The sequence below is a fragment of the Macrosteles quadrilineatus genome, unplaced genomic scaffold, assembly GCF_028750875.1.
Source record: "Macrosteles quadrilineatus isolate MER2022 unplaced genomic scaffold, UCM_ALF_1.0 Scaffold_6__1_contigs__length_79288215, whole genome shotgun sequence".
NCBI classification, from domain to species: domain Eukaryota; kingdom Metazoa; phylum Arthropoda; class Insecta; order Hemiptera; family Cicadellidae; genus Macrosteles; species Macrosteles quadrilineatus.
The window spans coordinates 8,589,102-8,615,904 of record NW_026542599.1 but is presented as its reverse complement, the minus strand read 5'-3'; the positions used below and the strand labels follow the sequence as shown (position 1 = coordinate 8,615,904).

General features: G+C 33.7%; 2 protein-coding genes across 7 annotated transcripts; both read left to right on the top strand.

The window, feature by feature from the left end:
• Window positions 1-274: 274 nt before the first annotated feature.
• Window positions 275-26,803, top strand: LOC128996246 (zinc finger protein 658-like). 6 transcript variants are annotated; one of them, XM_054421421.1, is made up of 5 exons: window positions 275-528; window positions 3,162-3,219; window positions 11,256-11,367; window positions 17,689-17,747; window positions 23,654-26,803. In XM_054421421.1, exon 5 carries the CDS (start codon window positions 24,157-24,159, stop codon window positions 25,921-25,923), a length of 1,767 nt encoding a protein of 588 aa, XP_054277396.1. In that variant the 5' UTR covers window positions 275-528; window positions 3,162-3,219; window positions 11,256-11,367; window positions 17,689-17,747; window positions 23,654-24,156; the 3' UTR covers window positions 25,924-26,803. The 6 variants fall into 6 exon arrangements, with proteins under 6 accessions (XP_054277396.1, XP_054277395.1, XP_054277398.1 ...); XM_054421420.1 differs by having other exon boundaries at window positions 3,162-3,272; XM_054421423.1 differs by lacking the exon at window positions 3,162-3,219.
• Window positions 19,033-20,120, top strand: LOC128996587 (zinc finger protein 578-like). Its single transcript, XM_054421982.1, has one exon. It carries the CDS (start codon window positions 19,033-19,035, stop codon window positions 19,933-19,935), a length of 903 nt encoding a protein of 300 aa, XP_054277957.1. The 3' UTR covers window positions 19,936-20,120.

Below are 26,803 nucleotides of genomic sequence, written 5' to 3'. Positions count from 1 at the left end.
GATATTCGATAGTAGTTCTTTTCATGCTACGACGATCGATACTTAACCAGTGCTACCATATCGTTGTGAACCCAGCGCTATCCCACTGAAACCTGCCGGCAATCGAAACACAGCCGAATGATACGGTAGTCTGTTGACTGTTCTCTGTTGTGAACCCAGCGGCCAGCCCAGCACTATCCCTGTCGCCTGTCGGCAAAGATTTCTTCTTCTTCACGCATATAACATAACCTAAATTCTAAAGAATTGACTAAAACCACGCCATTCATTCACATTCTAGAACTCAACAAACAAACAACAAACTTAATTTATTAGTTAATAGTTATTACTCTAAGCTTAAAATTAAACATAGCTGTTATCCGTAGCATTTGATTTATCTATGATTCCTTCCTGGCGGAGATTGATTTATATGATGTTGCCCATGTTGCCTAAGCCAATAGGCCCTGAAAGTGTATGATTTATGGAAGAAATAAATAACATCAAACTGACTTTAAAATTTAAGAAATTATTAGCACTGAGTGAAATAAATGGGTAGGTACCAAACTTATAACAAGGTTTATTATAATTTTATATTTAGCCTATATAAAATTCAATAGTTTTGTTATTGCCTTTGCCCATAAGTTTAATGACTAGGCAGAGGATACAGGTAACCAGACGTGGATCAGACGTCCGGCAATTACTGTCATAACCTAACCTAACCAACTAAACTTGCTGATGAAAAAATCGAATTAAGGTTAAATTCTTTCTAAAAAAAAAAAAATTATAAATGCGAAAATTTTAATAAAAGATGTACAGTTAAGAATAAATGGTATTCAATGCAAAATCATCGACAAAAAGTTAAAGTCACCAATGGTACCTATTCGAACTCTGGACCTCTTGCATATCAGCCGAGCACCTTATCCACTACACAACGACCACCAATAGCTGATCATTGTATTGTTGTGGAAAAGGCGTTCCAGGCTCCCGCAACCCCATGACGTCATTGCCGTATGCCTTATCCACGTCCGGTTACCGGACGTGTATCCTCTATGTAATGACTAGGTAACTTATCATGGTCATGTTTCGTGACTTCTTTTTTAGATGGACAGTTATTCTTGTACTTAATGTTAACACAGCAAGGCAATGTGTTAACCAAAGTGTTCACAACAGTATCGCAAGTCCTTTCGATAATTTTTTCACTACCAGACACATCATTTTAAGGTGCAGAGCACATCGAACACGAAGTGAAGTGGGGTACAGGTACAGTTCCTTAACTGGGCTATGCTAATATCGATTGAAACTATCGAATTGGAATTATTGATTAATAATCAATATTTTTAAATTATAACTTATCTATTATACAATTAAACTATCATAACCTAACCTAACCAACCAACTTTGCTGATGGTGAAAAAATCGCATGAAGGTTTACTAATCGAATTGATAGTTTCAATCGATGTTAGCATAGCCCAGTTAAGAAACTGTACCCGTGAAGTGATATGGATCCACTTCGGTGAAAAGTGAAACAATGAATAGCCTATATGAATGATCTAATTTAGGCATGTGGGGAAGGTCGGTTGGGGTTTAAATGCAGGTTTGTTGCTGCTTTAAGTTTTTTGAAGTTAGATTAGATTAAGAATGTAAAGTGTAGGTTATAGGCGATCGGGTTGTTTATTTATGTTACGCCCAAGTTGTTTTAGCGAATTCCCCCTATAGGGCCTAGGGAATAAGCTATTAGGGGGCAGGTCTCATGGTAAGATTAGACCCGGGACCGATTTACTTTTTCATTTGAAGGTCTCCAGAGGCCAAAAACACCATCTGTTCAGATATATATAGGTATTTCCGTATATATACCGTATATAAGTATATCCGTTATCGCGATAACTTGAGCAAAAATTATCAAATTTTGATGAAATTTGGCAAAAACGTGTAAACCTATATTTATTCGAACTGTTTAGCGAACCAGCATAATCAGACTTGGGAACAGGGGGTTTATGGGGGATTTATGTGGTAAAAATTGATTTTTCCCATTTTTGACCCCAAAAACACAACATTTCATAATTTCTCTCCAAACCATTTTGTAGAGCTTAAAAAAAGGAATAATTTCGTATAGGTAATGAAGCATTGTTGTATGCCCAACAGTTACGGAGATAATTAAGAAAATTGTAAATTTAAAATTCCAATGTTATTTTTTCAGAGAATAAATAAACTGTTTGCTTGTTTATATATATTTAAACCAAATTTGGAAAATTTGTTTACGCTACTAAGCTCTCAAAATTGCAATAAAAAAAAACATCTCAATACTTCCCTGTAGCAGCAAACCTAAGTAGGTCTACTTACTACAACTAATCTTTAATTAAACAGTAAATAAATCTGACAATTTTTAGGGAATAGTTTTGTAGAAATCCAGCCAGGTAAATGGAAATTCGCCTAGTCTGCAGGTTTGCTTCGGCGAGGGTATTTTTTATCTTTTGGATTAGTTGATTAAACGAAAAGACGACTTCAAATATGCTTGCAGGTTTTTAATTTATGCCTCAAAGACAGTGGGATTCTATCCTTACGGTTACAACTGGAGTTTTAACTTAGTGTGTAATGGTAAACCGGCGGCTAACTAGACCCGATCTCACTGAGCAACGCTCGGTCCTCCTGGTACTATTACTAAACTGCAATTAATCTTTTTGGAAGCAGCAATAAAATTACAGGGGACGTAAACATGTGACTCTATATTATGCCTATGTAAAACTTATGAGGCTCGTGGATATGAGCTGGGCAGTTAATGTTCTGGTCCACTGGTAAGTTTGGTCTAGCTTCTACTACCTACGTATGTATACATCACCAGGTCGAATCTTGTCGTTAGACAGTTAAATTTGATCAGTCAAGTGACTGTGGGGACAAAATTCAGACCTATAGTTACATAGCTTTTAAGTTCTGTTTCTTAATTCTTTACAATTAACAGACAAAACTGTAGGTCTATTTTACCTACCTAAGTCACTGGAATTTTCTTTGCTTTCAATAGAAAACTGTTTAGAACCTGTCCTGAAATAATAGTTTCAAGATTAGGCCTAGGCCTACGTCAAATAACATTTTTAGTACCACCCACATTTATTATTCAACAATGTAAAACTATAATTTTACTTAAATTAATAGATAAATGAATGTATCTAATAAAGTATGATATTTTTCAGAAATGACAATCCATGAGCGATCCATAAGAACAAGTTTGCTGCAAGGAAATTAATAGAGGTAATCTCCGACATGATTGTTTGAACAAGAAGAAACTTCAAAGAACAAATTAAGTCAGTAATTAACTAGAATGTAAAACTAGAATTTAGGCTAAATTACAATTATTGTAAAAAATATGAAGAAAAACTGTTTTGATTTAAGAGTTAACATGATATTATGTATCTTAAAATACTAGAGAAAATCTCAAATACCGGTATGTTGTAAAATCTCTATGCATAACAATTATATGATCAAGAGGCAATTTAAAGTGTAATTAGAATGCTATGTAACTGCTAAACATTTAGCTAATACAAACAAGGAATATATTTAAATTAACATACAAGGCTTTCTAACTAGTTGGGCCCTCTTATTAGTTACTAGATTATCTGAGAGAGGGTTAAATTAGATGTTATAAAACATACTAAAATGCTTACTTTCAAGTGTCTATTTTGCAAAAAAATTCTGTTAAAAAAAAGTTTTAAAGCTCATATACTATTACATACGGACGAGCGTCCCTTTAAATGTTTAATATGTGAAAAAACATTTATCAAACTTTACAACGTAGAGAGACATTTGCCTAAACACTCTGAGAAGTTTCCTTACAAATTTACTACACGTGGAAAATCCTTTGCACCAAAAGTCAATGTTAAGATAGATACAAGGATTCATATTGGAGAGAGAGCTTATATGTGAAAAATCCTTTGCGGCCAAAGTGTATTTAAAGAATCATACATTAATTCATACTGGAAGAGAGAGACCTTTTAAGTGCAATACATGTGGAAAATCCTTTATATTCAAAAATGATATTAAACAACACACAAAGAGACATTCAGGTGAGAGACCTTATAAATGCAATACTTGTGGAAATTCTTTTGTGACCAAAGTAGAAATGAAGAGTCATCACACAAGAGTTCATACCAAAGAGAGACCTTATAAGTGTTCTACATGTGAAAAATCTTTTGTGACAAAGGGGAATTTGAAGTCTCATCACGCAAGGATTCATACTAAAGAGAGACCTTATAAGTGCTCTACATGTAAAAAGTCTTTTGCGTCAAAAGCTGATTTGAGGTCTCACATAGGGGTTCATACTGGAGAGAAGAGACCTTATAAGTGTTCTATATGTGAAAAGATTTTTGCAACCAAAGACGCTTCGAAGGTTCATCACACAAGGGTTCATAGTGGAGAGAGTAAGAAATAGAATCTGAATATCAGAGATACCTTATAAGACAAAAAGTTGAAAAAAATGAAAAAATCTTTGCAATCAAAGACATTTAAAGGTTTTATACAAGGGTTTATACTGGAGAGAGTAATGATAAGGATCTGAATATGAGAGTTACCTTATAAGTGCTCTACATGTTTAAATATATTTTTCAACGAAAGATTATTTGAGGGGTCATCACACAAGGGTTCATGCTGTAGAGCGACTTTATAAGGCACACGTCCACACTCTTGATTCTTTTCATTAGATGCAATGAAATACTTACAAAACTGTAATTTATTTGTTAAGTTGATAAAATGTTGTTAATTTTTGGGTGCATTTAAACAATATTTAGATTTTTGGCTGACTTATTGCAATGAATACACAAACTATAAAGAAGAACAGGTCCTATGGACAACAGTGTAATATTCAACAGTATAACAGTATAATAACAGTACAGTATACAGTATATTAACAGTATAATGGACAACAGTATATAGAATATTCTAACAGTATTTTCAAATTTGGCGCGCGAAATATCTGTAGTTCTGCACTGAACCACCACTCAGCGCTGTAGTCAAGTTTAGCACGCGGTGAAGTGCGAGAGAGAGCGACATACACTGTTTTCGCCCCCTCTCTCTTTCTCTCGTGGCCTGGCCCACAGGTGACGAAAACGGTGTATGTCGCTCTCTCTCGCACTTCACCGCGTGCTAAACTTGACTACAGCGCTGAGTGGTGGTTCAGTGCAGAACTACAGATATTTCGCGCGCCAAATTTGAAAATACTGTTAGAATATTGTCCATAGGACCTGTTCTTCTTTATAGTTTGTGTATTCATTGCTTATTGTTCATTGTTGGGAGCCATTACTTAAGATGGAATGCTAGGTCAAGGTCAACCGAGGTCAACCGTTTACAAATAGCAGTGTTGTATCTTGAACTGTTTATTTCTTAAGTTTTGTTCAAAGGCTCTGGTCCAGGATTTTGAATTGAGAGAAAGGAGGATAGCAGCTACCTTACCTTGAAAGTGTAGGTAGGCCATAGAACATTTAAAAGATACACTGTACACACAATATTTCGCCCCCTGAGGGACTTTTTCAAGTGTAGAGAAAGTGGTAGAATTTACTCTCTTTATACCTCACAAAGTCCCTCAGTGGACAAGACATTTTGCGCACAGTGTATCTTCTAGTTGTTCTATGGCCTACCTACATTCAAGGTAAGCTAGCTGTTTTTTTCTTTAGTTGTATTCTACAGGTTTTAGCAAATTTCCCTTTTAAGGAAAGAAGCTATAAATGTTGGTAGATCGCAAGGTAACAGTGAGACCTGGGTCGGATTGACTTTTTCTTTTGTCGACCCCAGAGATAACAAAAACGGTATTGTTAAATTGTCATGTATCTATATTTATAAAAGGGGACGTTTTTATATACCTATAAATATTTGAACATATTCTTGAGTGTGGCAGATTGCGTGAAAATATAATAATAATATCTATGGTTCTTACCGTCAACGCAATCAGGGGATCCCTTGATTGCGTTGACGGTAAGAACCATAGATATTATTATTATATATTTGAACATTATGAGCTCGGACACCATTAGACCGATTGACACAAAACTTGGTACATACATGTAGAATTTTATGGAATAGGTTGTACACCATCAATTTCTTGATCCGTCCAATCGGCTCCGCACCAGTGGCTCTGGAGTATCCCCATGTTAGCCTTATGAGTACTTATACAGGGTGACATAAAAGTCTGGAAACGGCTTGATATCTTTTTAACTTAATTCGTTAGAAAATTCAAACCTTTCACATCAACATGTATGTATGAAAACTACTTTTTGCAAGCATTACCATTTTTTGACCTTCACCAGGGGACGGCCCGAGGAGTAGGTACATAATCTTTAATGTAAGCATAAGTTGACATGCACATCATTTTAAAAGTCTGGTCAAATGGAGTTCATTGCCGGGAACCGCGTCAAAAAAGGTTCATCCGTTACAAAATGGCGGCAGTCCAAAGTTCTCGCGGAATATACCTGCAGAGGCCTTAGTATTGGTAAATACTCATAGTCAACATTAGTCGGGAAATCTGAAACCCGGTTAAATTTGTTTTGAAGATTAAATAATTTTAGTCTATGAACTAGTTGACTTTAAAATACAATTTCAGCTCTCAAGCTAATGTTTAATACGAGTATATACCAATACTAAGGCCTGTGCAGGTATATTCCACAAGAAATTTGGATAGCCGCCAATTTGTAACGGTTAAACCTTTTGAGACGCGGTTTCCGGCAATGAACTCCACTTGGCTAGACCTTTAAAATGATGTGCATATCAACCTATGCTTACATTAAAGATTATGTACGTACTCCTAACGGATCGTCCCCTGGTAGAGGTAAAAAATTATAATGATTGGAAAAAGTAGTTTTCATACATGTAAGTTGATGTGAAAGGTTTGAATTTTCTAATGGATTTAGTTAAAAATATATTAAGGCGTTTAAAGACTTTTTTGTCATCCTGTATATATTATTAGTATTTATCTAGCCAGTTAATACTAATAGTAAATTAATAAAAGTCTATCTACATACAGCAGATATAGGGAACATAATAATTGTTCTATTTTGCATTCTCAAGCTGCTTGCCATTATTTTCAAGGAACCAAAACTGTCTCTTCTTCCGCATTTTGACCCCGTTGCAAGGCACGGGTATAGCGGCTAGTACTGTATATAAATGTATAGGATGAGGTTTCTAGCCAAAAAAACATCCAGATATTCAATATAAAATATCTGTTTGTTAAAAAAGTTGTATCAAAATTTACACCACGGGTTTTCAATAATACGCTAAAATTGTTATCTTTTTATCAGACTATGCTGAGACAAAATTTAAATAAAAAAAAAATTTTAAACGTTTTGAAGTTGAATTTTTTCTTTTGTACTTATTAATAGAGCACTTAGGCTTATTGTTAACAAATAGTTTTTGTAAAACACTGCATTGTATCATATCATATAACGAATTAATCTTTTAAAAGTATAACTGTATATCAAACACCAATCACGTAATCGATTAAGGGAAAATAGATTTGCTAAGATTCTAATTTTGTCTTTTATTAATAGAGTTAAGAAAGTAGTTCACATTTATTATACATTTTATACTCTGTTTATAAAATAAATTTATACTTTTGTCTACGATAATAATTTTTCCTGTAATATAAACACATAGTAATATTATCCTACTAATACCCTACTAATATTATAAATGTGAAAGTATGGATGTTTGTGTATAACTCTGAAGTTCTATGATTTGAGAACTACTGACTGATTGACCTGACATTTTGCAGAGAGATACTTGATAGTCTTTATAAACACATAGGCATATTAAGGTTGTGAAAATCCTATAGGGCTATTATACCCCACAGGGTTTCTAAGTTTTCATGTTATTCTTATGAGGATTCATATTTAAATACCCCCGCCGCAGCTAACCTAAGCAAATTTCCATTTACCTGGCTGGATTTCCACAAAAATATTTAATAAAAATTATCAGATTTATTTCCTTTTCAGATAATATTAATTGTAGTAAGTACTTAGGTTTGCTACTACAGGGAAGATTTTGAGGTATGTTTTTTTTATTGTAATGTTGATAGCTTCGTATGAAATAAACAGAATTTCTAAATTTCGTTAAAATATATCCATAAGGCCCCGTTTATGCACCAAGAGCGGGAGCGGTAGCGATTTCTAACACCATTGGGTTAAATGGGGCTGTTTATGCATGGTGGGAGCGGGAGCGGCTGAAGCCAGGGTTGCCAACTTGACGCACGCGCACGTGCACTTAGGACAAATAGTTGTGTTAATTATTTGGCAGAGTTTGAGTTGGCAAGACTGTGTCCCCCTTCCATTCTCCTTTAACCAACCGCTACCGCTATCGCTCTTCGTGCATAAACAGCCCCATTCATAGGTGCATAAACGGGGCCTAAACAAGCTAACTACAACAGTTTATTTATTCTCCATAAGAATAACATGGGAATTTTAAATTTACAAAATTGAAGGCATTCCTTGGACATAACATGGAAATAGTAAAGGCCCCAGAATGGAGCCTTGAGGAACTCTATGTGTAATACCGGTAGTTAAAGTTTCTGATCTATACCTGGTTAGCGTATTTTGGTTTTTTGACATTATTTCTACATATTGCACTCTTTCTGAAAGATATGACCTAAACCAATTTAAAGAAGTGTTAAAAATATCTACAGCTTTAAATGTATGTAAAAGAACTTCATGAGAGATTTTATCGAATGCTTTTAATAAATCCATAAAAATACCAACTACGTTATTTCCTTTGTCAACAGCATCAACAATAATTTCTGAAAAATTAAAAAGAGTAGTAGTAATAGATTTACCCTTATGAAAACCATGCCGTTGTTTGTCAAAGAGATTGTTATTATGAAGATGATGAAACAATCTAGTATAAGAGTAAATTTAAAGAGAACCGTGAAAGGTATCTTAAAACTAGTCTACCAGTTTTAATAAAATCCTTATTAAAAAAAAAATGTTAGTGATACATTTAATGCATTTCCATAAGAATACAATAGAGTGCTCTGCAGACATCTAATCGGTCAAGTCATAAAATGCGAGGGCTAAGAATGTGATAAAATAAATAAATATACATATACATATTATAGAAGAAAAGTAAGTGATTAAAGGGTAGAGATCTGGATGGGTGATTGTGCGAATTGAGAGGTGATGGTGGGCAATGGTGTGGGTGGGTGAGCGTGAAACAAAATGATAAATTTTTCTTAGAGCTTAAAATCCTTGTTTAGACACTAATATTCAGGCCTTTGAAGCACTCTCAGCGCTTATCGATTGTTTATATATGAATCTAAAAGCTGTTCCATGCTATAAACCTGCTCTTTTTAGGCCTAAGTTAACTCCAACACTTGTACTGTTACTGTCTCAGAGATATGATAGCCTGTATCTGTGAGTTTTCCTAAGGTTCTTTAACCTAAAATATCAAATCTTCACATTTAATGGAATATTGAAAACCCCTTTTTATATTATTTACATTGTTTTACTGTACCTGTAACCGAACATATCTTTTCAGTGAAGTTTGTGGTCTTTTAAATGATTTACATCTTGTCCTGTGTTTTTATTTAAAAATGTTTGTACATCCCATACTGGTACGTGATTTGAAAATTTAACTGATACATGTGTGTCTACAGTAGTGTAAACCAATATCATAACCTAGGTGTTGAGAAAATACCTTAAACCTGTAAACGATTTTGTTACCGTAGTAAAAGCTTCAAAACTTTTAGCTAGTTTCTCCTTTAGGAATAAGCTATTACCGTAGTACTCATAGTAAGACCTGGACCCGGGATCAATTTCTTTTTTGTTTTGAGGTCCCTAGAGACCAAAAACGCCATCCGTTCAAATTCATATATATATATTTATAATATCCGTAAGCGCGATAACTCGAGCAAAAATCATCCGATTTTGATGAAATTTGGTACAAACGTGTAAACCTACGTTTATTCGAACGAGTTCGCAAACCAGCATGATCGGTCTATGGGAACAGGGGTTTATAGGGCAAAAATTGGTTTTTCCTATTTTTGACCCTAAAAACTTAAAATTTAGCATTTTCATTCCACACCATTTTGTAGAGCTTAAAAAAACAAATAATTTAGTATATTGGAGCGTTATTATGCGCCTATTGGTTACAGAGAAAATTCCAAAAAACTGTAAATTTAAAATTCCCATGTTATTCTTATGGAGAATAAACTGTTGTAGTTTGCTTGTTTATGATCATATTAGGAAAATGCATTCATTTAATACTAAACTTTTAACATTTTACAAAAAAACTCCTTTTTACCCTCCCTGTTACAGCAAACCTAAGTACTCGTTAAACTAATGCCATTTAAATAGGGAATAAATGTAATATTTTAAAGGAGACAATTTAGTGTAAATCCAATCAGGCAAATGGAAATTCGCTTAGTCTGCAGGTTTACTGTGGCGGTGGTATTTTGTACTGTATGACAGCCAGTATTTTCTTTCAAAAATATATATACTATTAGCTTAGCCCATTGTGGCTTTGCTCACAAAAATTTAAGTTAAACATGTGTGAGCACTTGTTAAACTAATATAATGACAAATCTACTCGTCCATCCCTGCAGATGTGGACGTATTCAGCAGAAGTTCGCACATTTCAAACATATTTTTCATGAATACTGAGATAGGTAATCCTTACTGTCACTAGTGTTATACTTAGGGTACTAGAAGCCCTAGGCCAAAATTACCCAAGCGGCACTGCAATCGCCATGAAATCGTGAAAATCTTCTGCAATCATGGGGACATTTTCATTGCTATCCGCAATCGTGGAAAATAATTAGTTTTAGAAATAAGCTCAATTTTTGTTCAAAAAAGTTTTTTTAGTACAAAATGCTGCGGCCATCAAAAATCCAGCAGTGACTACAATCAGTGGCAGTCCCAGGCGGAGGGGTTGGAGGGGATAACCACCCCCCCCCCAAATATTTTATATTTTGTTAGCTAACATAAATACTATTAGTTGGAACATGTTTTAAAGCTCAAATACATTTAAAAATACGTTTTTAGGCTTAAAATTCCACATTTTTGTGGCGGACCCAGGACCCCACTTTTTTAAGGGATAATCCGTACCTCCCAGACCCCCTGTTGGTCAACTTCCCCCCCCCCTGAAATGAAGTCCTAGGACCGCCATGTACTACAATAACAATATAGGAGTTTTTATAGGAGGGGGGCATTGGAATTTTGTTTTCTGTACTTTCAATAGATCAACAATGTAAAACTACAATTTTACTTAAATTAATAGATAAATGAATGTATCTAATAAAGTATGATCTTTTTCAGAAATGACAATCCATGAGCCCAAGCATAAGAAAAAGTTTGTGGCAAGGAAATTAATAGAGGTAATCTCCGACATAATTGTTTGAACAAGAAGAAACTTCAAAGAACAAATGAAGTCAGTAATTAACTAGAATGTAAAACTAGAATTTAGGCTAAATTATAATTATTGTAAAAAATATGAAGAAAAACTGTTTTGATTTAAGAGTTAACATGATATTACGTATCTTAAAATACTAGCCTAGAGAAAACAGAAAATCTCAAATATGTTGTAAAATCTCTAATATGCATAATATGAGTAAGAGGCAATTTAAAGTGTAATTAGAATGCTATGTATATGTAACTGCTAAACATTTAGCTAATCCAAACAAGGAATATATTTAAATTAACATACAAGGTTTTCTAACTAGTTGAGCCCTCTTATTAGTTACTAGATTATCTGATAAGCCAGAGAGGGTTAAATTAGATGTTATAAAACATACTAAAATGCTTACTCTCAAATGTCTATTTTGCAAAAAAATTCTGATAAAAAAAAGTGTAAAAGCTCATATATTAAAACATACGGGCGAGCGTCCCTTTAAATGTTTAATATGTGAAAAAACATTTACCAAACTTTACAACGTAGGGAGACATTTGTCTAAACACTCTGAGAAGTGTGACAAATTTACTACACGTGGAAAATCCTTTGCACCAAAAGTCAACGTTAAGATAAATACAAGGATTCATACTGGAGAGAGACCTTTTAAGTGTTCTATATGTGACAAAACCTTTGCGGCCAAAAGATATTTAAAGGTACATACATTAATTCATACTGTAGAGAGACCTTTTAAGTGCAAAACATGTGGAAAATCCTTTTTATGGAAAAGTTGTATGAACAGACACACAAAAAGACATTCAGGTGAGAGACCTTATGAATGTAATACTTGTGGAAATTCTTTTGTGACCAAAGGGGAAATGAAGAAGCATACAAGAACGCATACTGGAGAGAGACCTTATAAGTGCTCTACATGTGAAAAATCTTTTGCGTCAAAAGGCGTTTTGAAGTATCATCTCACAAGTGTTCATACTAAAGAGAGACCTTATAAGTGCTCTACATGTGAAAAATCTTTTATGACAAAAGTCGTTTTGAAGGTTCATCACTCAAGGGTTCATACTGGAGAGAGACCTTATAAGTGCTCTACATGTGAAAAATCTTTTGCGTCAAAAGGCGTTTTGAAGTATCATCTCACAAGTGTGCATACTAAAGAGAGACCTTATAAGTGTTCTACATGTGAACAATCTTTTGTGAGGAAATATAATTGGAAGGTTCATCACTCAAGGGTTCATACTGGAGAGAGACCTTATAAGTGCTCTACATGTGAAAAATCTTTTACGTTGAAAGGTGATTTGAGGGCTCACATCAAAAAAGTTCATAGTGAAGATAAGAGACCCCATAAGTGTTCTATAAGTGAAAAAACTTTTGCAACCAAAGACGTTTTGAAGGTTCATCACACAAGGGTTCATAGTGGAGAGAATAAGAAATAGAATCTGAATATCAGAGATACCTTATAAGACAAAAAGTTGAAAAAAATGAAAAAATCTTTGCAATCAAAGACATTGAAAGGTTTTATACAAGGGTTTGTATTGGAGAGAATAATGATAAGGATCTGAATATGAGAGTTACCTTATAAGTGCTCTACACGTTTAAATATATTTTTCAACAAAAGATTATTTGAGGGGTCATCACACAAGGGTTCATGCTGGAGAGCGACCTTATAAGGCACACGTCCACACTCTTGATTCTTTTCATTAGATGCAATGAAATACTTACAAAACTGTAATTTATTTGTTAAGTTGATAAAATGTTGTTAATTTTTGGGTGCACTTAAACAATATTTAGATTTTTGGCTGACTTATTGTTCATTGTTGGGAGCCATTACTTAAGATGGAATGCTAGGTCAAGGTCAACCGTTTACAAATAGCAGTGTTTTATCTTGAACTGTTTATTTCTTAAGTTTTGCTCAAAGGCTCTGGTCCAGGATTTTGAATTGAGAGAAAGGAGGATAGCAGCTACCTTACCTTGTAAGTGTAGGTAGGCCATAGAACATTTAGAAGATACACTGTACACAATATTTCACCCCCTGAGGGACTTTGTCAAGTATAAAGAGAGTAAATTTTCACAAAGTCCCTCAGTGGACAAGACATTTTGCGCACAGTGTATCTTCTAGTTGTTCTATGGCCTACCTTCATTCAAGGTAAGCTAGCTGTTTTTTTTCTTTAGTTGTATTTTAAGGAAAGAAGCTATAAATGTTGTAAAACGCAAGGTAACAGTGAGACCTGGGTCAGATTGACTTTTTCTTTTGTCGACCCCAGAGATAACAAAAACGGTATTGTTAAATTGTCATGTATCTATATTTATAAAAGAGGAAGTTTGTATATCCTACTAATATTATAAATGAGAAAGTTTGGATGGATGGATGTATGGATGTATGGATGTATGTTTGTGACAAGTGAACGCGAAAAATACTGGTCGGATTGGGCTGAAATTTGGCATGATGATAGCTCACATTCCCGATTAACATATAGGCATATTCTTATTTCAAAAATCCTTTCGGGCTCCGCCCCAGTGGCTCTGGAGTTTCCCATGTTAACCTTATGAGAAATGAAATTATTGAATCTTAACAGCTGTTTCAATTAAACAAGTTGGTTCTGTTCTGTGATGTTCAATAGCATTAAAGTTACAAAAATTACCAACAGGGTGCAGCACTATTATTTCTTTTACATTTATGACAACAGCTAATTTGCAACCAAAAGGTGAGTGAGCGTAGCGAACGAACTTCAACCTGGAGGCGAGTTAGCGTAGCGAACGAGCTAACCTGAAGGCAAGTGAGCGCAGCGAACGAGCTCCAACCTAAAGGTGAGTGAGCGTAGCGAACGAGCTCCAACCTAAAGGTGAGTGAGCGTAGCGAACAAGCTCCAACCTAAAGGTGAGTGAGCGTAGCGAACAAACTTCAACCAGGACGTGATTGAGCCATGCGAACGAGATAATCTTGAAAATTAAGAAGTTAAACGGGGCAAAGCCCGCGGGTTACAGCTAGTACCTATATATATTTGAACATATTCTTGAGTGTGGCAGATTGCGTCCCCTGATTGCGTTGACGGTAAGAACCATAGATATTATTATTATATATTTGAACATTATGAGCTCGGACACCATTAGACCGATTGACGCAAAACTTGGTACATACATGTAGAATTTCATGAAATAGGTTGTACACCATCAATTTCTTGATCCGTCCAATCGGCTCTGCACCAGTGGCTCTGGAGTATCACCATGTTAGCCTTATGAGTACTTATACAGGGTGACATAAAAGTCTGGAAACGGCCTGATATCTTTTTAACTTAATTCGTTAGAAAATTCAAACCTTTCACATAAATAAAAATTCATACTTATATGTATGAAAACTACTTTTTGCAAGCATTACCATTTTTTGACCTTCACCAGGGGACGGCCCGAGGAGTAGGTACATAATCTTTAATGTAAGCATAGGTTGATTTGATATGCACATCATTTTAAAAGTCTGGTCAAATGGAGATCATTGCCGGAAACCGCGTCAAAAAAGGTTCATCCGTTACAAAATGGCGGCAGTCCAAAGTTCTTGCGGAATATACCTGCAGAGGCCTTAGTATTGGTAAATACTCATAGTCAACATTAGTCGGGAAATCTGAAACCCGGTTAAATTTGTTTTGAAGATAAAATAATAGAAGTTGAATGTTTTCTTTTGTACTTATTAATAGAGCACTTAGGCTTATTGTTAACAAATAGTTTTTGTAAAACACTGCATTGTATCATATCATATAACGAATTAATCTTTTAAAAGTATAACTGTATATCAAACACCATTCACGTAATCGATTAAGGGAAAATAGATTTGCTAAGATTCTAATTTTGTCTTTTATTAATAGAGTTAAGAAAGTAGTTCACATTTATTATACATTTTATACTCTGTTTATAAAATAAATTTATACTTTTGTCTACGATAATAATTTTTCCTGTAATATAAACGCATAGTAATATTATCCTACTAATACCCTACTACTGTAATATTATAAATGTGAAAGTATGGATGTTTGTGTATAACTCTGAAGTTCTATGATGTGAAAACTACTGACTGATTGACCTGACATTTTGCAGAGAGATACTTGATAGTCTTTATAAACACATAGGCATATTAAGGTTGTGAAAATCCTATAGGGCTATACCCCACAGGGTTTCTAAGTTTTCATGTTATTCTTATGAGGATTCATATTTAAATACCCCCGCCGCAGCTAACCTAAGCAAATTTCCATTTACCTGGCTTGATTTCCACAAAAATATTTTTGTAAAAATTATCAGATTTATTTCCTTTTCAGATAATATTAATTGTAGTAAGTACTTAGGTTTGCTACTACAGGGAAGATTTTGAGGTATGTTTTTTTTATTGCATTGTTGATAGCTTCGTATGAAATAAACAGAATTTCTAAATTTCGTTAAACTATATCCATAAGGCCCCGTTTATGCACCAAGAGCGGGAGCGGTAGCGACAGCGGGAGCGGTAGCGACAGCGGGAGCGATTTCTAACACCATTGAGTTAAATGGGGCTTTTTATGCACCAAGAGCGATAGCGATAGCGGTTGACCTCCCGCTGCGGTTTCTAATTCGCCCGCTGTGTAGTTAGAAATCGCAGCGGTTTCTTGGGATAGAGCGGTTTTCAACTACATTGAGTCAAATGGGACTGTTTATGCACGGCGGGAGCGGGAGCGGCTGAAGCCAGGGTTGCCAACTTGACGCACGCGCACGTGCACTTAGGACAAATAGTTGTGTTAATTATTTGGCAGAGTTTGAGTTGAGGTGATGATGGGGCAATGGTGTGGGTGGGTGAGCGTGAAACAAAATGATAAATTTTTCTTAGAGCTTAAAATCCTTGTTTAGACACTAATATTCAGGCCTATGAAGCACTCTCAGCGCTTATCGATTGTTTATATATGAATCTAAAAGCTGTTCCATGCTATAAACCTGCTCTTTTTTAGGCCTAAGTTAACTCCAACACTTGTATTGTTACTGTCTCAGAGAAATGATAGCTTGTAATTGTGACAACAAACACAAGCCTAAGGTTTTTTAACCTGAAATATCAAATCTTAACATTTAATGGAGTACTGAAAAACTTTTTTTATATTTTTTTACATTGTTTTACTGAACCTGTAACCTTTAAACATATCTTTTCAGTGAAGTTTGTGGTCTTAAACTCTCTTAGATAAAGTCTTTAAAATGATTTACATCTTGGCCTGTGTTTTTAATTAAAAAGTGTCTGTAAATTCCATACTGGTGCGTGATTTGAAAATTTGAAACTGATACATGTGTGCCTACAGTAGTGTAAACCAGTATCATGATTCATGACTTTGGGGTTGAGAAAATACCTTGATCCTGTAAACCATTTTGTTAGTAAAAGCTTCAAAACTTTTTGTACCGAATGACATCCAGTTTTTTCTTTCAAAAATATATATACTGTACTATTATAGTCCTCGCTATCCTAACTTGAGGCAGCCCAAGGCTGCACGCCGTATATCTAGTGCGGCCTTGGGCTGCCTCAAGTTAGGGTGGCGAGGACTATAGCTTACCCTATTGTGGCTTTGCTTACAAAAATTTAAGTTAAACATGTGTGACTACTTGTTAAACTAGGCTTAATGTAATTTCAAATGTACTCGTCCATCCCTGCAGATGTGGACGTATTCAGCAGAAGTTCGCACATTCCAAAAATATTTTTCATGTATACTGAGATAGGTAATCCTTACTACTAGTGTTGTACTTAGGGTACTTAAAGCCCCAGTCCAAATTTACCCCAGCGGCACCGCTATCGCCATGAAATCGTGAAAATCTCCTGCTACCATGGGGACATTATCATTGCCATCTGTAATCTTGGAATATAGTTAGTTTTTGAAAATATACAATTTTTCTTTTAAAAAAATATTTTCAGTACAAAACGCTGTGGCCATCAAAAATCCAGCAGTGACTACAATCAGTGGCAGTCCCAGGGGGAGGGGTTGGAGGGGATAACCACACCCCTCCCCCCTGAAATATTTTATATTTTACTAGCTAACATAAATACTATTAGTTGGAACATATTTTAAAGCTCAAATTAATTTCAAAATATGTTTTTAGGCTTTAAATTCCACATTTTTGTGGTGGACCCAGGACCCTACTTATTTCGAGGGATAATCCATACCTCCCAGACCCCCCCCCCCGTTGGTCAACTTCCCCCCCAAAATGAAGTCCTAGGACCGCCATACTACAATATAGGAGTTTTTATAGGAGGGGGGCACTGGAATTTTCTTTACTTTAATAGATCAACAATGTAAAACTATAATTTTACTTAAATTAATAGATAAATGAATGTATCTAATAAAGTATGATCTTTTTCAGAAATGACAATCCATGAGCCCAAGCATAAGAACAAGTTTTTGGCAAGGAAATTAATAGAGGTAATCCCAGTCATAATTGTGTGAACAACAATAAACTTCAAAGAACAAATTAAGTCAGTAATTAACTAGAATGTAAAACAAGAATTTTGGCTAAATTATAATTATTGTAAAAAATATGAAGAAAAACTGATTTGATCTAAGAAGTAATATGATATTATATATCTTAAAGTACTAGAGGAAACAGAAAATCTCTCAAATATGTTGTAAAATCTCTAATATGCATAACAATTATATGAGCAAGAGGCAATTTGTGTAATTAGATTGCTATGTATATGTAACTGCTAAACATTTAGCTAATCCAAACAAGGAATATATGTAAATTAACATACAAGGCTTTCTAACTAGTTGGGCCCTCTTATTAGTTACTAGATTATCTGATAAGCCAGAAAGGGTCAAATTAGATGTTATAAAACATACTAAAATGCTTACTCTCAAGTGTCTATTTTGCGGAAAAATCTGTTCAAAAAAATGGTTAAAAGCTCATATATTATCCCATACTGGCGAGCATCCCTTTAAATGTTTGGCATGCGAAAAGACCTTTGCCCAAATACATCAAATAAAGAGTCACTTGTTGAATCACTCTGGGAAGTGTCCTTACAAATGTACTACATGTGGAAAATCCTTTGCATCAATAGGCAATATGAAGAGACACTCATTGGTCCATTCAGGAGCGAGACCTTATAAGTGCAATACATGTGGAAAAACGTTTACATCTGAAAGCTATATGAAGATACACTCATTGGTCCATTCAGTAGAGAGACCTTATAAGTGTTCTATATGTGGAAAATCCTTTGCGGCCAAAATGTATTTAAAGAGTCATACATTAATTCATACTGGAGAAGAGAGACCTTTTAAATGCAATGCATGTGGAAAATCCTTTAAATTGAAAAGTAATATGAAACAACACACAAAGAGACATTCAGGTGAGCGACCTTATAAATGCAATATTTGTGGAAATTCTTTTATGACCAAGGATGAAATGAAGATTCATACAAGGGCTCATACCGGAGAGAGACCTTTTAAGTGTTCTACATGTGAAAAATATTTTGTGACAAAAAACGTTTTGAAGAAACATCACACAATGGTTCATACTAAAGTGAGACCTTATAAGTGTTCTACATGTAAAAAATCTTTTGCAAGGAAAGACATTTTGAGGGTTCACCACATAAGGATTCATACTAGAGAGAGACCTTTTAACTGTTCTTTATGTGAAAAATCTTTTGCAACAAAAATTGAATTGACGGGTCACACATTGAGGTATCACAAAAGGGTTCATACTGGAGAGATGAGACCTTATAAGTGTTCTATATGTGAAAAGAGTTTTGCAAGGAAAGGCGTTTTGAAGGGTCATCTCACAAGATGTCATACTGGAGAGAAGCCTTATAAGTGTTCTACATGTGAAAAATATTTTGTGACGAAAGAGTATTTGAAGTTACATCACTCAAGGGTTCATACTGGAGAGAGACCTTATAAGTGCTCTACATGTGAAAAATCTTTTGCGGCGAAAGATCATTTGAGGCGTCACATAAGGGTTCATACTGGAGGGAAGAGACATTATAAATGTTCTATATGTGAAAAGATTTTTACAACGAAAGACGTTTTGAAGGGTCATCTCACAAGATGTCATACTGGAGAGAAGCCTTATAAGTGTTCTACATGTGAAAAATATTTTGTGACGAAAGTCGTTTTGAAGTTACATCACTCAAGGGTTCATACTGGAGAGAGACCTTATAAGTGTTCTACATGTGAAAAATCTTTTGCAGCAAAACAAACTTTGGAGGAACATCACACAAGGATTCATACTGGAGAGATACCTTATAAGTGCTCTACATGTGAAAAATCTTTTGCGACGAAAGATGATTTGAGGGGTCACATAACGGTTCATACTGGAGAGAGACCTTATAAGTGTTCTACATGTGAAAAATCTTTTGCAGCAAAACTAACTTTGAAGGATCATCACACAAGGGTTCATACTGGAGAGAGACCTTATAAGTGCTCTTCATGTGAAAAATCTTTTGCAACAAAAGATGATTTGAGGCGTCACATAAGGGTTCATACTGGAGGGAAGAGACATTATAAATGTTCTATATGTGAAAAGATTTTTACAACCAAAGGCGCTTTGAAGGTTCATTACACAAGGGTTCATACAGGAGAAAAAGAGAAAAGGAATCTGAATATTACCTTATAATCTGAATGTTAATCTCTTATAATCTGAATGTTGGTACCTTATAAGTTCTCTACACGTGAAAACACTTTTGCAACAAAAGATTATTTGAGGTGTCATCACACAGGAGTTCATGGAGGAGAGAGACCTTATAAGGCACACGTCCACACTCTTGATTCTTTTCATTTGATCAATGAAATACTTAACAATAGTAGTTTTTTTGTTTTGTTGTACAATTTTATTAAGTTGTAGGTACTTAAAAAAAATGACTTGAGCCTGACTTATTTTTCATTGTTGGGACCCATTACTCAAGATGAAATGCTAGGTCAAGGTTATTACATGTTTTTACAAATATCAGTGTTTTATCTTGAACTGTTTTTTCTTTAGTTGTATTCTACAGGTTTCAGCAAATTTCTCTTTTAAGGAAACAAGCTATAAATGTTGGTAGATGGCAAGGTAACAGTGAGACCTGGGTCAGATTAACTTTTTGTTTTGTTGACCTCCGTGATAACAAAAACGGTATTGTTAATTTGTCACGTTTTTTAATTGTATATAGATGTATAGATGAGGCTCCTAGCCCATAAAACAACCAGATAATCAATATAAAATACCTGTTTGTCAAAAAAGATTTTTTACCAAAATTAATACATGGGTTTTCGACAATATGTTAAAATTGTTATCTTTTTTATCAGATTATGCTGAGATAAAATTAAATTTAAAACATATATTTTGAACGTTTTAAAGTTGAATCTTTCTTTTGTACTTATTAATAGAGCACCTAGGCTTTTTGTTAACACATAGTTTTTGTAATACACTGCACTGTTATTATATCATAAAAGGAATTAATGTTTTAAACTATAACTGTATATCAAAAACAAACAACATAATCGATTAAGGGGAAATAGAGTTGCTAAGATTATAATTTTGTTTTTTATTAATAGGTTTAAGAAAATAGTTCACATTTATTATACATTTTATGTAAAATAAATTTCTAGTTTTGTCTACGATGATTATTTTTTCTGTAATATAAATTTATAGTAATATAATCCTAAACATACCCTACTAATATTATAAATGTGATAGTATGGATGTTTGTGTATAACTCTGAAGTTCTATCATGTGAAAACTACTGACTGATTAAGCTAACATTTTGCAGAGAGATACTTGATTGTCTTAAGAAACACATAGGCATATTAAGGTTGTGAAAATCCTATAGGACTATGCCCCACAGGGGTTCTAAGTTTCCATGCTATTCTTATGAGTATTCTTATTTAAATATCCCTGCCGCATCAAACCTAAGCGAATTTCCAATTACCTGGCTGGATTTCCACTAAAATATTCCCTAAAAATAGTCAGATTTATTTCCTATTCAAATAACATTACTTTTAGTAAGTGATTTGGAGGTGTGTTTTTTTATTGCAATGTTGATAGCTTAGTATGAAATAAATAGAATTTCTAAATTTCGTTAAAATATATCCATAAACAAGCTAACTACAACAGTTTACATATTCTCCATAAGAATAACATGGAAATTTTAAATTTACAAAATTGAAGGCATTCCTTGGACATAACATAGAAACAGTAAAGGCCCCAGAATGAAGCCTTGAGGAACTCCATGTTTAATAGTAAAGTTTCTGATATATATCTTTATCCAAAATCTATAACAAGTATGGACCTGGTTGGCGGATTTTGGATTTTTGACATTATTTCTACATATTGCACTCTTTCTGAAAGATATCATCTAAACCAATTTAAAGAAGTGTTAAAAATACCTGAAGCTTTTTAGTAAATTTATAAAAATATCAACTATGTTATTTCCTTTTTCAACAGCATCGACAGTTTCTGAAAAATTAAAAAAGTAGTAGTAGTAGATTTACCCTTATGAAAACCATGCTGTTGTTTGTCAAAGAGATTGTTATAATAAAGATGATCAACCAATTGATTATGCATTAGCGAATTTCCCAATAGTGAAGTAACTATTACTGTAGGTGGCACGGTAAGACCTGGGCTCGGGACCAATATACTTGCTCAAAATTGATATATGTCAGTGAGTGTGATAACTTGAATAATTTTTATTTTATTTTGATAAAATGTTGCTATAATAAGGTGTAGGGTGCAATAAACTTAATGAGTTTGCGAATCAGCATGATCGGATCACATGGGATTGGGGTCTATGGGGGGGGGGGGGGATTTTATGGGGTAAAAATTGGGTTTTCTCAATTTTGACCCTTAAAACATAAAATTCCCAAATTTATATTTAAACCGTTTTAAAGAGCATAAAAACAAATAATTTAGTATATTGAAGTGTTTTTCTAAGGTTATTGGCTACAGAGTTTATTAAAAAAAATTTAAATTAAAAATTCCCATGTTATTCTTATGGAGAATTGTTTTAGTTTGCTTGTTTATGGATATATTTTTATCAAACTTGGCCAATTTATTTATTTTTTACTATGCTATTCTTATTTTGCTAAAACACACTTTATTACCCTTCCTGTAGCAGCATACCTAGGTTTGTTAAACCTCATGTTATTTATATATTTAATTGAAAATCCAACCAGGTAAATAGAAATTCGCTTAGTTTGCAGGTTTGCTGCGGCAGGGGTTTTGTAAATGGTCAAATGGGTATAATTCTAGAAATTTTTAAGTAGCCAGGGAAAATATCAGTTATTAATGACCTGTGTGGTTTTAACAATGATTTTCCTATGTATTTGAATACATAGTTCTAGGGGTACTCATGACCAGCAGATGATTTGTTTTTTAAACTTAAAATTATTTTTTCTATCTCATCTTCATCTACCGGCCTTCATTTGAAAGGAATTATGATAGTTTTTTGATCCAGATAGCTACTTATATTTTGATCGTCTTTCGATTAAATATTATTTGGGGTACTGTTTAAAAAAATTTTCTATTACCTCAACAAAGTAATTGTTGGAACAGTTTGAGATGCTCAGAGGATCTGCTATCACCTAATCGTTAATTCTAATTTCAGGAGGAGAATCCTTAATACATTTAGATTTATTACCAGTTTCAAAATTAATTATCTCCCACGGTTTCTTACTAACATTTTCTGATTTATTTATGAGTTGATTGTAAAAAGATTTTGTCGCCTTGATCAATCTACTTTCATAATTTGTATTTAAGAGTTTACAATGATACATCATTTCTATATTACCAGACATTTTTGCTTATTTTGTAAGTTCTGCAATATCTTTTTGTTATGTTAATAAATCCTGGTTTATCCCATTAAATTTACTTTTATTCACATTTTTTTACTCTCTTTCTAGGAAAAAACTAGATCAATTATATTGGAAAATAATACTATTAAACAATCTATACACATATATATGGAAACCCAATTGACAATCAGTTGAAAATAATTGTTTTGACAATAGTTACAATTGACTGAATAGTTTGATTTGATAGTTTTTAATGTTTAAACAAATATTACGAGTTACGTATGATTATGATAGTATTCAGCTACAGTTAGCCTACAATAAATATTTTTTGCTGTATAGTTTAGGATACATTCTTAATTTGTTTTATACAATACAATTATCAGTATCACATTGACATTAATCAATACATTAAGTTCCATCCACATAAAATTCATTGACTGACACATAACTGAAATCTACCTTATTAGCTAATAAAAGAAGTAGTCAAAGTTATTATGGAATTCCATACAATAAAATTATGTTAAATTGATGGATTAATGTGACTAATAAATCATTATCTTTTTCAGAAATGATAATCCAAGAGCCCAAGTATAAGAAAACAGAAATTCAGTTTATAGCAAGGAAACTAATAGAATTAATCTCTGACATAATTGTTTGAACAACAGTTTAAAATAATACTTATACTAAACTTCAAAGAACAAATGAAGTAATTAACTAGAATGTACAACTAGAATTTAAATTATAATAATTGTAAAAAATATGAAGAAAAGCATATTTAATTTAATAATTTATATGTTATTATGTATCTTAAAATACTAGAGAAGACAGAAAAATCCCTCAAATATGTTGTAATATCTCTGATATGCATAAATGTTTTATGAGCAAGAGACATTTTAAAGTTTAACTAGAATGCTATATGTATAACCGCTAAACATTTAGCAAATCCAAACAAGGAAGATATTTCAATTGACATACAAGGTTTTCTAACTAGTTTGGCCCTCCGAATAGTTACTAGCTTAACTGATAAACAAGAAAGGGCCAAATTACAAAAGTACCAAAACACATTAAAATGCATACTATCAAGTGTCTATTTTGCGGTAAGATCTGTTCAAAACAATTGTCAAAAGCTCATATATTATCACATACTGGCGAGCATCCCTTTAAATGTTTGGTATGCGAAATGACCTTTGCCCAAATACATCAAATAAAGAGACACTTGTTAAATCACTCTGGGAAGGGTCCTTACAAATGTACTACATGTGGAAAATCCTTTGCATCCAAAAGCCATATGAAGAGACACTCATTGGTCCATTCAGGAGCAAGATCTTATAAGTGCAATACATGTGGAAAAACGTTTACATCTGAAAGCTATATGAAGATACACTCATTGGTCCATTCAGTAGAGAGACCTTATAAGTGTTCTATATGTGGAAAATCCTTTGCGGCCAAAATGTATTTAAAGAGTCATACATTAATTCATACTGGAGAAGAGAGACCTTTTAAGTGCAATACATGTGGAAAATCCTTTAAATTGAAAGGTTATATGAAACAACACACAAAGAGACATTCAGGTGAGAGACCTTATAAATGCAATATTTGTGGAAATTCTTTTCTGACCAAGGATGAAATGAAGATTCATACAAGGGCTCATACCGGAGAGAGACCTTTTAAGTGTTCTACATGTGAAAAATATTTTGTGACAAAAAACGTTTTGAAGAAACATCACACAATGGTTCATACTAAAGTGAGACCTTATAAGTGTTCTACATGTGAAAAATCTTTTGCAAGGAAAGACATTTTGAGGGTTCACCACATAAGGATTCATACTAGAGAGAGACCTTTTAACTGTTCTTTATGTGAAAAAACTTTTGCAACAAAAAGTGAATTGACGGGTCACACATTGAGGTATCACAAAAGGGTTCATACTGGAGAGATGAGACCTTATAAGTGTTCTATATGTGAAAAGAGTTTTGCAAGGAAAGGCGTTTTGAAGGGTCATCTCACAAGATGTCATACTGGAGAGAAGCCTTATAAGTGTTCTACATGTGAAAAATATTTTGTGACGAAAGAGTATTTGAAGTTACATCACTCAAGGGTTCATACTGGAGAGAGACCTTATAAGTGCTCTACATGTGAAAAATCTTTTGCGACGAAAGATCATTTGAGGCGTCACATAAGGGTTCATACTGGAGGGAAGAGACATTATAAATGTTCTATATGTGAAAAGATTTTTACAACGAAAGACGTTTTGAAGGGTCATCTCACAAGATGTCATACTGGAGAGAAGCCTTATAAGTGTTCTACATGTGAAAAATATTTTGTGACGAAAGTCGTTTTGAAGTTACATCACTCAAGGGTTCATACTGGAGAGAGACCTTATAAGTGTTCTACATGTGAAAAATCTTTTGCAGCAAAACAAACTTTGGAGGAACATCACACAAGGATTCATACTGGAGAGAGACCTTATAAGTGCTCTACATGTGAAAAATCTTTTGCGACGAAAGATGATTTGAGGGGTCACATAACGGTTCATACTGGAGAGAGACCTTATAAGTGTTCTACATGTGAAAAATCTTTTGCAGCAAAACTAACTTTGAAGGATCATCACACAAGGGTTCATACTGGAGAGAGACCATATAAGTGCTCTTCATGTGAAAAATCTTTTGCAACAAAAGATGATTTGAGGCGTCACATAAGGGTTCATACTGGAGGGAAGAGACATTATAAATGTTCTATATGTGAAAAGATTTTTACAACCAAAGGCGCTTTGAAGGTTCATTACACAAGGGTTCATACAGGAGAAAAAGAGAAAAAGAATCTGAATATTACCTTATAATCTGAATGTTAATCTCTTATAATCTGAATGTTGGTACCTTATAAGTTCTCTACACGTGAAAACACTTTTGCAACAAAAGATTATTTGAGGGGTCATCACACAGGAGTTCATGGAGGAGAGAGACCTTATAAGGCACACGTCCACACTCTTGATTCTTTTCATTTGATCAATGAAATACTTAACAATAGTAGTTTATTTTGTTTTGTTGATACAATTTTATCAAGTTGTAGGTACTTAAAAAAAAAAATTGACTTAAGCCTGACTTATTTTTCATTGTTGGGACCCATTACTCAAGATGAAATGCTAGGTCAAGGTTATTACATGTTTTTACAAATATCAGTGTTTTATCTTGAACTGTTTTTTCTTTAGTTGTATTCTACAGGTTTCAGCAAATTTCTCTTTTAAGGAAACAAGCTATAAATGTTGGTAGATGGCAAGGTAACAGTGAGACCTGGGTCAGATTAACTTTTTGTTTTGTTGACCTCCGAGATAACAAAAACGGTATTGTTAATTTGTCACGTTTTTTAAATTGTATATAGATGTATAGATGAGGCTCCTAGCCCATAAAACAACCAGATAATCAATATAAAATACCTGTTTGTCAAAAAAGATTTTTTACCAAAATTAATACATGGGTTTTCGACAAGATGTTAAAATTGTTATTTTTTTTATCAGATTATGCTGAGATAAAATTAAATTTAAAACATATATTTTGAACGTTTTAAAGTTGAATCTTTCTTTTGTACTTATTAATAGAGCACCTAGGCTTTTTGTTAACACATAGTTTTTGTAATACACTGCACTGTTATTATATCATAAAAGGAATTAATGTTTTAAACTATAACTGTATATCAAAAACAAACAACATAATCGATTTAGG

What these genes read in the sequence shown, in the direction of transcription:
- LOC128996587 (XM_054421982.1), top strand. Translation starts at nt 19,033, where the DNA reads ATGAGACCTTATAAGTGTTCTATATGTGAAAAGAGTTTTGCAAGGAAA.
- LOC128996246 (XM_054421425.1), top strand. Translation starts at nt 24,157, where the DNA reads ATGCATACTATCAAGTGTCTATTTTGCGGTAAGATCTGTTCAAAACAA.